The sequence below is a fragment of the Oratosquilla oratoria genome, chromosome 2, assembly GCF_046742065.1.
Source record: "Oratosquilla oratoria isolate Oo_2021 chromosome 2, ASM4674206v1, whole genome shotgun sequence".
NCBI classification, from domain to species: domain Eukaryota; kingdom Metazoa; phylum Arthropoda; class Malacostraca; order Stomatopoda; family Squillidae; genus Oratosquilla; species Oratosquilla oratoria.
In genome coordinates this window covers 14,428,070-14,440,508 of record NC_134778.1, presented here as the reverse complement: position 1 = coordinate 14,440,508, position 12,439 = coordinate 14,428,070, and the positions used below count along the sequence as shown (strand labels likewise).

Here is a 12,439-nt window from a genome sequence, read left to right as displayed (position 1 = left end):
CAGCAATCTGGAGAGTGTCCGTTAAAATTAAAATAATGAAGGTTGAACACTTAATTTTGGAGATGGGCCATAATTGTGTTCCAAAGGACTTGTTTAGTGGAGTTGTAAATTGACTATTGTAGAAAAATTCTATGTAGATTCAGATGGGCCCTGGGCTTCAGCTTCTTTTCTTGTCTTCTGCTTTGTGGTTCCTCTCCATAGTCTACTTTCATTCTCTATTGACTCTGTCTTGGTCATCTTCTGCATTGCCCTTTTATACGTGAATGGGAGCCGACATCTCAAACATGGCAAAATGTATCCAAAGTATGTAGTTTGAAGATCCTCAGCCAATGGGAAAGCAGAGCGAGCTTTTCCCTCCAAATCAAGAACAATTCTTGCTAGGTGTTATCTGTGATCATACATAAAGGGAGCGCACCAACAGACTGGTATTGTGCAATGATTGAACATTACAATTATATATATACATATACATTAAGGAAACATAATAAAAATTATAACATATATTCATGCAAGGTGTAGCTTAAAATTACAAACGGCAGGCTTTATTCACATAAGGGCATGATAGCACAACCACAAGACTCTGCTCACATCAAAGATGTGATACCCTCACCCAAAGTCAATTCTCAATAGGGAATCAGTAAGGACATTATCTGATCCTTTTACATGGTGTATGTGGAGATAGGATTGTAACAAGAGACTCCATTTGGCGAGTCTTTGGTTTGATTTAGAAACGGAGTTTAAGAAAACTAAAGGGTTGTGGTCAGTATGTAAATGAATGGGTAAAGATGGATGTAAATATGGTTCAAAACGCTGTAATGCTGTCACAATTGCTAAACATTCTTTTTCTATTGTGGCATAGTTACATTGATTGGGGTTTAATTTCTTACTGAAATAAGCAGTAGTATGCAGTATTCCATTGGTTTCCTGCATTAGTGTTGTTCCATGGGTCAGGCTAGTTGTGACAAAAAATAAAAAAGTTAAGGCTGTGCACAGTTCAGATGAATGACAGAGTTCAGGCAGGATAATTAAACTCTTTGTTAAAATGAAATATTATTACATTAAGAAAAATAACACAAAGCATAAATGAATGTAGAATATTAATAACATATTACATATGGCAAGAAATAATATTGTTGAGGGCTTAAGTTTGCAACACATATGACCAGGTGGGTAAAGCTAATTCTTGATTATGGTGTAAACGAGTCTTGATATCAGTAGGTGTTGGATGCTCTTAAGTTCCAACAGTCAAGGGGGACAGATGAGTGGTCTGAGGTGAATGATAACTTTTGGTAGTGGTGGTTTGAGGTGAACAATAACTTTTGGAAGGGGGCAGATTCTGGTAGTGTCTTCTGGTAGTCAGAAAATAGATGGTTGATGATATTTCTTAAATAGAGAAAATAACAAGAGTTGCATCACTTGTAGTCAAGCAGCAATATGGAGTGTGTCCATTAAAATTCAAATAACAGAGGCTGAACACTTTGTTTTGGAGATGGGCTGTAGTTGTACTCCAAAGAACTTGTTTAGTGGAGTTGTCATAAATTGACTATTGTAATGAAATTCTAAGTAGATTCATATGGACCCTGGACTTCAGCTTCTTTTCTTGTCTTTTGCTTTGTAGTTCCTCTCCATAGTCTGCTTCCTTTTCCTATTGACTGTCTTGGTTGTACTCTGCATTGCCCTTTTATATTTGGTGAATGGGAGCCAACGTTTCAAACATGGCAAAATGTATCCAGAGTAGGTAGTTTGAAGATCCTCAACGAATGGGAAATCAGAGCGAGCTTTTCCCACCAAATCAGGAATGTTTTTTGCTTGGTGTTATCTGTGATCATATGGAAAGGGAGCTCTCCATCATATTAGTATTGTGCAGTGATTAATATATATTAAGGAAACATAATAAAAAATATCATTCACACAAGACATGGCTTAAAATTACAAACTGGAGACTATTCACACATGGGCATGACGCAGCACAACCACAAGACTACTCACGTCAAGGACGTGACACTAAAAGCTATAGTTCTACCCTTAGGGACATAATTCAGCTGGACAATTTAGAAAGATGGGTAAGTATTGTATAAACAAAGTCATTTACATAGAGAAAGAATTTTCTGAGTTATAATCATAAATATGACAAAAATACTGTTTGTGAGTTTTTGAGCATCAAAGAAAAAAAAATGACCAGCAGTATAGTTGAAAAATACATAGGTCTAATCTGTCAATCTATATACCAGTAGCTTTTTCCCCCTTATAAAGGATGTAGTTAAGTCATAGGCAAAACCCAACCCCCACCCATCCCAGTCCCCTCCCACCCTTTCCTCTCTCTCATCCTAGCTCTCCATGGATGATGGTTCATCCCTGTATCCTGCCCACTGCACTGGGGCTGAAGCAATGTAGCAAGACAGTACATCCACATCAAGGCCACTTCATAGATATTGATACATATATCAAAGGCTTTTTTTCCCTTATAAGAGAGGTAGCAAAAAAAAAACAAAGGCATAAAAACCACTCCTGCCCATTCCCTCTTCCCTCCCCCTTATCTTGGCATCTCCTGGATGAAGGGTCATCCCTGCATCTCGCCCACTGCCCTGGGTCAGAAGCAGTGTCACAAGACACGGCACATCCACAGCAAGGCCGCTTCATTAAATTATAGATCCCCCCCTCTCCGTCCCCTCATGCAGAAAAGAAGATGGGGAGAAGATACTGATAAATTAGATATAAGTGAAGTATAGTGTTTTTTAAGTGATAAATTTCAGATTTACATTACTTTATTCAATTTTTTTTATTAGCTTTTACTGGGGCATTACAGAAATTGTGAATCATTGGAGTTTTGTTTCACCAAGGATGAACCACTTCCCAACATTCAACACAGTCCCTAGCTAAGGATCAAAACTACTCTGGTGCATAAGAGAGGTCTGCAAGCAGTTTCCTATTTACAAATAAGCATCAAACACACAGACCTGCAACACTTTCTACATAGACACACCACTTATACAGGAAACCAAACTAACGCCTCAAATCACACTACTTTCATTCAATGACTACACCACAATCAGTTAATCTGTTACTCCAGGTGTCTCTTGCAGAAGACTGACAGCTCCCAGATAGGTGGCAACAGCTATCATATTGGCCCACAAGCCACTAATGGTCATACTGTATTGTAAGGGTAAAGCTAGAGCAATGCAGTGTAATACATGTTTGGTGTCTTCTGTGTGATTATTGTATCTATGCTAATTTGCATTTGTGGTTAGGCATATTCTGTGTTACTATAAATCTAGATGGTGGCCTGAACACAGATGTTCTAGTATGGGTCTTATTTGTTGTGGAAGTGATTGGTGTTACTATGTCATGCCTTCAGGAGGCTGTACTGTCAACCAGAAGACATAAGTAATGGAGGATCCCATCTCCCAATGAAATCCTGATGCTATCCTGTTGTAAAGCAACACATCCTATAGAGATGGTAATTGATCTCCAGATCAAGCCCGTAAACTTTTTTCCCCCCCCAATATATTTTACATGTCATGTAAATGAAGCAATGGGGACAAACCAGATTCAAATGTTGGGCCCTGCTATGGAGATGCTATCTTGCTGCATTGGTTCCGACTCGGGCATTGGGTGTAGAGCCAAGATAGCCCTTCATCCACAAGGAGCTGAGATAACAGGGAAAACAAATGGGTGTTGGATGGATGTGGGTTGTATGGGTAGATTTTTTTTTATTTTTTTTATTTTTTTTTATTTTTTTTTTTCTCTCCCATAAAGAAGTCGGCACTGGCAGTTGCCCTCCCACATTTTCTTGTCAGAGATAGGAATTGACCCTAGACTGGAGTCTTGGGTTGATTTCACTTGTCTCACATGCACAAAATCTATAAATTTCTCACATACATTCATCAGGTGCAATATGCTACAGAAAGGTCCACCTGACACACACCACATTCTCCAATCTCATCTTTGATTTTTTTCTTTTAGTCTTGGTACTTTTTACACTCTAGTTTTATATTTGTTTAAAACTGTCCACATAGCAGAACACCCACACAAGCCAAGAAAGATCAAAACAACAACTAAATGCCTATATCGCACACAAATACTCTTCCTCGACAACTATCAGACACCAGCCTCCAGAAGCACATCCATAATCGTATCACTCACTGTTCCATCAGCAAGCTGAAAAACAACACATTGCTACATGTCAGACCCCCTGATATCCATTCCTCTGAATACTATCTTCCCTGAGAGGACAGGGTCTACCTGGTCAGACTGTGGTGTAGCCACCATCCAACCATTCAAAGTTACTAGAAGAGACTTGATAACTACATTGCAGACAACTGTCCAGGATGCAACACCTCACCCTATACCATACAACACATTATGGAAGACTACATTGTACATAATCATGCATGCCAACAACACAATATACACTCCATAAAGGATTTATAGAAAAACCCCATTCCAGCCCTGGCTTTTCTCAAGATGGGACTGCTTAGTTAGACAGTCTAAGGAACAAGTTCATAACTTGTAGTTGACCTAGATTACATTTTCATTAAACTTCTTCCATTGATCTATACATTTGGGTGGAAAGGTAAACAGTAAACTCTTGATATAACGGATCTTGATATACCGGATGTCTGCTATGACAAACAAAAAATCTGACCAGACCAACCCTTGCTATAAAGGATTTTCATCTGTTATAGCAAGGAATCCTTGGTTATAACAGATCTTTGGATATAACAACAGACCCCTGTCCCCATATTGTACATTATATCGAGGGTTTACTGTAATTTCTAACCCTACTAATTTCTAATACTGGACATACTTTGGGATATACAGTAATGGATCTGTCTGGTATTTCCATTGGATATAACGGATCTTTGGATATAAAGAGAGACCCGTCCCCATGTTGTCTGTTATATTGATGATTTACTATACTTTTTTTTTTTTTTTTTTTTTTTTTTAGCAGTCTTATTTGATCAATTTTTTTAGTAGACCTCATGTTGATATTTCACCCCATACTAGGACCTCTGTCCAATTTATCTGTACATTTTACTGATCCAAATACAGCAAATACAATGTTTAGGAAGAAAGTCAAGCATAAGTACACATGGGATAGAGTGGTGGATGGAAGGATGGTAGATGGGGCTTTAATGAACTAATAGTTGTAACTAGGAGAAAAGTAGGAAGAGTTTTGGATGTACATATTTTAAGGGGAGAGAGTGGGTGAATATCAGATAATTTTTTGGTGGAAGATAAGTTGAGAGTGGAAGATAGATGGAGAAAGAGGAAAAGGACAATGTATGGAGGTTCTTAGAGTAAACTGCTTAAATGTGAAAGAAAAAGAGGAGTACAAGAAGAAGCTGAGAGAGGAGTGGGAGGGAGTGAAGGATAGAGTAGAACTAGGAGTAGGGGAGGAATGGGTATGTGTCGGGGAGTCACAAGGTATGCAAAGATGGTGTGTGTAACAAGGAGAATGGGAGGAGATAGAAGGAAAGGTAGTGAGTGGTGGGATAATGAGGCAAAGAAAGTTGTTGAAGAGAAGAAACAAGCATTCACAGATTGGTTACAAAATTATATGAGAGAATCATATGAGAGGTACAAAGAAAAGAGAAGAGAAATAAAGCATAAGATAAAGGAGGCAAAGAGGAGAGAAGATGTGAAATAGGGTAAAAGTATAACAGAAAATTTTGAAAGTAATAAAAAGATATTTTGGAAAGAAATTAAGAGAGAAGAGGAGGTGAATCAAGTAGAGAAGAAAAGGTAAAAGGTGCAGATGGAGATATGATAATGGAAGAGAAGGCAGTAAGAGGAAGATGGGCATAGTATTTTAGGGAGTTGCTAAACATGAAGGAGGATAGAAATTGAAAGGTAGTTGCTGTGGGAAACACTAAATGACAGTGATGAATGAAGAAGTGGAGGAGAAATAAGAAAAGATGCTGCAGCACACATCATTATATCTACACCATACCACCATTTCTTGGGATCAAGGACCTTTTGTTAGCCGACCAGGCTAGCAAAGTGTCCCACAATCCATTCACCCAGTACCAAAAAGAATATAAAGAAAATTGAAAGAATCCAGAGAGCAACCATTAAAATGGCCCCAGCATTTTCAAACTTGTCATATGAAGAGACTGGCTAAATTTAAGTTACCGACTTTGGAACAGAAAAGAGAGAGGCGCATTGACCATCTATAGAATTATGAAGGGCACAGAAATACTTGATAGAGAGGACTAAAATTGGGACAAGAGAAACACAAGAGCATGGAAAGAAACTCAAAAAGGATAGTTATAGAAGAGATCTGATGAAAAACCGTTTTCCACCCAGTGGTGGGCACTTGGAACAAACTGGACAAAACAGTAGTGTGTGCAAAAACCATACACAAATTTAAGAACAAATAAGACACTACGAGATACAAAGGCGTGACACCACAAGTGTAGCTCCCTTTCCCATAAAATACAACTAGGTATAATTAGGTAAATACACACACACACCACAAAGTTGCTATCAAATACATTTTCTGAAAGGAAAAGGTAAAAAAAATCTGTAATCAAAACAATAAGCTAGATATAGTAATGTGTTCTGATGCTAGGGTTATCAGCATGCAATATTTATGTTGAAATGATAATTATTCATAGTAAAAATCACCGTATCAGTTTAAAACTTAGGGATGTTGTTGCCAACACTAGACTTTTTTTCAACAAGTTTTAATTTAATTTCTATTTTATTTTTTCCTACAATAAAGTGGACCAATGTTCTAAAGTGATTTAATGCACTCAGCTCCAACCAGCAATACTTTCTATATCTCTTTTGTGCCTGTTGTGTATATGCAGTCATCATCTTCATAGAACCCATTCTTGCCTTCATAAATAAGCATTCATTTATTTTATTGTGCTAACGGGCCCATTCCCACACATCCTTATTAAATGGTACAGACACCACACCCTGTAATTTTTCATCCCAGGATTTATAGTCTCATTATCACCAATCTGGGACCAGTGATGGTTACCTGCCAGTGTTGGTCCTGTAAGATGGATGACAGAAAGAATCCTCTTCCATCTCCATTTTCAATACCTGTCAACCTTCTTGCCTCCATCTGGAGATGCAGCTCTTGAGGGGCTGGCACCCAGTCTCTGGACTGAGTCCTAGATCCTAATCATCTTTAGCTTTATTTCTGCCATCTTTTCACAAAATGAAAATTTACCAACAAATAACTGCTTCTCTGTTTTCAGTTGGTGACATAGAAACAGTCCCACACAATTACAACACTAACAACAGTCGTCAGTTTCTTCTTAGAGAGATTATAGGAAGGCTTAAGAACCATTGCCAGCTATTGTGGGGCTGTGGATTTCCAGTCATTGAAACTAACAGTTATTGTTATATCTTACATCTCCCACTTGCTGTCACCTTTCACTTTTGTTTCATTCATAACCAGGATGTCTGTTTTAGACTCTTCCATCATTTGCACTATATCTTGCTGCACACATCATTATATCTACACCATACCACCATTTCTTGGGATCAAGGACCTTTTGTTAGCTGCCCAGGCTAGCAAAGTGTCCCACAATCCATTCCCTATTCCTTTTTCATACCCAATTATTTTTTGGGAGGTAAGCTTGCTTGACTTAAACACACATTATACTTAGATGCAGGGAATATGTGGGTGGTATTCTTACTGACCTCCAAATCCTGGCCTTTCTGTGTTATTAATGAAAAAGACAAGGTGGAATCGTAGGGGTTGCAGAGGAGAGATTTAACCCATTCAACTCCGATGACAAGATGTCTTGTCATTTGGTCAAATAAAACAAAAAATCATAATAAAACAACAAAATGTTTGATGATCAAACAGCACCAGAAAAATATGACGTCATCAGTCCTCCTCGAGGAGGACTGATGACGTCATATTTTTCTGGTGCTGTTTGATCATCAAACATTTTGTTGTTTTATTATGATTTTTTGTTTTATTTGACCAAATGACAAGACATCTTGTCATCGGAGTTGAATGGGTTAAGAAGGGTCTGAGAAGGGGGAGATAGTAGAAATGGCTTAGCATTCTTCCGTGAGGGGAGATGAGTCACTGCATAAAAGGATGCTGTGCAACTGGTCTGTTAGTGTCATGAAAGTCCCAAAAGTATTTCAGAAGATATTTCATTAAAACTTTTGTATGCCTGGCTTTAACTGGTAATTTGCATTTATATTTTTTTTATTGATTTTATTTATTTATTTATATATATTTTCCTTCAATCTTTACAGTGCTGATGAAAAAGATGATGAAGTGGACCCAGCAAATGAATACAGAGATGATGATACTAGTCCACAACCACCCAGGTCAGCCATTACTCCTAAAAGCCCATCTCGTGCAAATGTACCAAGTGGAATCTCATCTACTCCTGTCACAAAGAAAACCTCCAAACCATCTAAGATGGTGGACTTAGGTGCTGCAGCTATGTATGGCAAAGATGTACAGCAAGTAGGTATTTCTTGGAAAAACTATACCTGTTTATACAAAAGATGATGGTATGATCACTTTGTAGTCTTGGATCTGTATTGTTGGAGGCTTACAGCTTGGTTATGCAGCTATGGCCACCAGGTTGGCCCACAGGTCACTCACAGAATAGGCTTTGCATTGTCTGAATTGGATCACTTTTAACATATATTCCTCCTGTTTTCTACCTTCCTAATCTCACCTTTACCACTGCTTTCTCCATCTCGCTTTTCCTCAGTTCTTTGTGGCAGGGGACAAAAATACTACAAATGTGTTCCCCAGAGTAACATAGGTAAGTAAGTTGGGCAGAATAAATGGGCTAGTGACCCTCTCATTGTATTTTTCTCCCAGTTAACATTGAAGGGGAATGGTATGCTTTGAATCAACTCCCTTATGAAGAGTTTAAAGGCATTTTATTTGGGTATGACTCATTATTGGGCAACGTAAGATAATATGTTTAGTGTTTTCTGTGTGTTGAGTGCATCTAGGGCATGTGTATTTACCTAGTTGCATTTTACGAGACGAGAGCTATGCTCGTAGTGACCCGTTTTCATATCTCTCTGCATCCAGTATATTCTTGAAATTGTGTATAGTTTTGGCACTTGCTGTTTCTCCATTTAGTTTGTTCCAGACATCAATCACTCTATGTGGGAAGCTATTCTTTTTCAGGTCTCTTCTGTAACTGTCCTCCTTTAGCTTCTTTTTGTGTCCTCTTGTTTCTCTTCTGTCCCATTTTAATAAGTTGTCTATCGAGAATTTCCATCTCTTTCATAATGCTGTAAATAGTCAACAAATCACCTCTTTCTCTTCTCTGGTCCAGTGTTGATAGATGTAATTTCTCCAGTCTTTGTTTGTATGTCAAATTTGAGTGTAGGTGCCATTTTTGTCGCTGCTCTTTGGATTCTTTCTAATTTTCTTATGTTCTTTTTTGTGCTAGGTGCCCATAGTGTTGCAGCATACTCTAGTTTAGGTCTTATTAGTGTAACCACTATTTTCTTTACCATTTCTTCATCCATTTAGTCGAAGGCCACTTTCATTGATCTTGATAAGTTAAAAGTCTCTCCAAATAATTTCTTGACATGTTTATCAGGTGTCAAGTCACTTGAGATGATCACTCCCAGGTCCCTTTCTGAATAAATTTTTTTGACTTCCTTGTTTCCAATTTTATATTGACCCGATATTCTATTTTTGCTTGTTCCAAATTCCATTATGCTACATTTCTTAACCCATTCAACTCCGATGACAAGATGTCTTGTCATTTGGTCAAATAAAACAAAAAATCATAATAAAACAACAAAATGTTTGATGATCAAACAGCACCAGAAAAATATGACGTCGTCAGTCCTCCTCCTCGAGGAGGACTGACGACGTCATATTTTTCTGGTGCTGTTTGATCATCAAACATTTTGTTGTTTTATTATGATTTTTTGTTTTATTTGACCAAATGACAAGACATCTTGTCATCGGAGTTGAATGGGTTAATGTTGAAGTTCATTTCACATCTTTGATTCCATTCCCATATTTTGTCTAGGTCTTCTGTAGCGATCTGCAATCTTCTGTGCTGTGTAGTGTTATATTTGCATCTTCTCTTCTGGGTTTTTGTTGGAAATACTTGATATAGTATGGAATTAAGTGGTGTAAGTAGTGTTTAATGATCTATGTTCTTCTGTAAGGAGTTTTGGGGTGTTTGGTGCAGGTTATGGAAGATTTTTCAAAAGTATTTTTCAGGTTCAATGCAATTTGACTAAGTCATTAATCCTTTGGCTGCTGGAGGCTTTCCATAGCAGCAACCAGAATCAAATTCATCTCTGTCATTTTCTTAGTGCCCTCCACTGCAACTACATTTCCCTCTCTATCTTTCACATTTAAGAACTCCCTAAAATATTCTGCCTATCTGCCTCTTTCCGCTGTCTCTTCCATTATCATCTCTTATGCACCATTTACCTTTTTGTCTCTGCTTGATTTACCTCCCCATCCTTTCAGAATTTCCTTCCAAAACATATTTTTATAACTTGCAAAATTTTCTGTCATACTCTGCCCTCATTTTACATCAGTTCTCCTTTTTGCCGCCTTTATCTTGTGCTTTACTTATCTTTTCTTTGTACCTCACATATGATTCATCCTATTTTGCAACCAATCTGTGAATGCTCATTTCTTCCCTTCTACAACCTTCTTTGCTTCATCCTCTCATCCTCCTTGTTCCACACACCATCTTTGCACACCTTGTGACTCCTTGAAACACCCTCATTCCTTTTCCACCTCTACCTCAACTCTATCCTTCACCACCTCCCACACTTCACTTCTCTCAGCTTTTTGTATTCCTGCTCATTTACCTTCTCATTTAAGCATTTTACTCTAAGCACCTCCTTACTTTCAGCCTTTTTTTCATTCTCCACCTATCTTCCACTCTCAGCATAACTTCCATTCTCAACTTACCTTCCACTAAGAATTATCTGATATTTCCCTCACTCTCCCCTAAGAACATGGACATCCAGAACTGTTCCTTGGACATCCAGAACTGTTCCTATTCTTCTGGGTAGCATTACATGGTCATTAATGCCTTTACTTCTCTTTTCTTTGTACCTCTCATATTATTCTCTCATCCTATTTTGCAACCAATGTGTAAATGCTCATTTCTTCTCCTCTACAACCTTCTTTGCTTCATCATCCCACCATTCCCTACCCTTCCTTCTATTTCCTATCCTTGTTCCACACATCATCTTTGTATACCTTGTGACTCCCCCCTTGAAACATCCCGATTCCTCCTCCACTCTTAGTTCTACTTCATCCTTCACCCCATCCTACTCTTCTCTCAGCTTCTTGTACTCCTCCATTTCTTTCTCACTTAAGCATTTACCCAAAGCACCTCCATACCTTTTGCCCTTTCCCTCTTTCTCCATCCTGCACTCTTTGCTTACCTTTCATAAAAAAATTGTCTGATATTCCCCCACTCTCTCCCCTAAGAACATGTCCATCCAAAACTCTTCCTTCTCTTCTCCTAGTTACCACTATATGGTCCATTAAAGCTCTTTCTACCATCCTTCCATTCACTATCCTCTCCCATATGTACTTATGTTAGACTTTCTTCCTAAACATTGTGTTTGCTATCATCAATTCTCTACATGTCTCCACCATCAGCTCTCCACTACAATTTTTTTCCTGGTACTTCACACTTTCCAACCACTCTGTCAATTGGTTCATCTCCAACCCTAGTATTGAGATCTCCCAATACCACCACATTGACATTTCTCCCTAAACCCTCTATGCACTCATTTAAATCTATTCAAAGAGCCTCCCTTTCTGCTATCCTTTTCTCACTACTAGGTCCATATGCACTTACAAAGACCCACATCTCCCTTCCCAGTTTCACCTTCATCCACATTAACCTTGAAGAAACCTCTTTCCACTCCACCACACACTTACCTATTTCTTCACTTACTAATATAGCCACCCCTTCTCTCTATCTCATCCTCTCTTCACTCCTGACACCCTCCCCACTACACACCCAGACTCAAACTACTAAACTTTTTTTTTTTTTTTTTTTTTTTCTTCTTCAAAGTTGCACTTTTTCACATATTTACCTATTTGTATTTACCCAGTTGTATTCTACGGGAAAGGAAACTATGCTTGTGGTGTCCTGTCTGTGTATTTTGCAATATCTAGTTTGTTCTTAAATTCATATATGGTGTTTGTACAAACTATTGTTTCATCCAATTTGTTCCAGACATCCACCACTATGCAGAAAGCATTTTTTTTTTTTTTTCCAGAAAATCTTGTAGGCACGAGTTCGAATCCCTTTCATAATTCAGTAAATAGTCAGCAAATCACCTCTTTCTCTTTCTTGTTCCAGTGTTGATAGATGTAATTTGTCCAATCTTTGTTCATATGTTAAATTTGAGAGTGTAGGTGCAATTTTTGTCATTGCTCTTTGAATTCTTTCTAATTTCCTAATGTTTTTTGTGTATTAGGTGC

The 12,439-nt window shown here is 38.0% G+C and overlaps 1 protein-coding gene across 2 annotated transcripts in view; it reads left to right on the top strand.

Annotated features, from left to right (window-relative positions):
* The window catches only part of lqfR (clathrin interactor lqfR), a 97,625-nt gene that overhangs the window by 35,048 nt on the left and 50,138 nt on the right, over window positions 1-12,439 (top strand). For both annotated transcript variants that reach the window (XM_076205157.1, XM_076205149.1), the window contains exon 6: window positions 8,236-8,452. In XM_076205157.1, coding sequence (XP_076061272.1) covers window positions 8,236-8,452 — 217 coding nt within the window. The remainder of the gene's footprint in view (window positions 1-8,235; window positions 8,453-12,439) is intronic.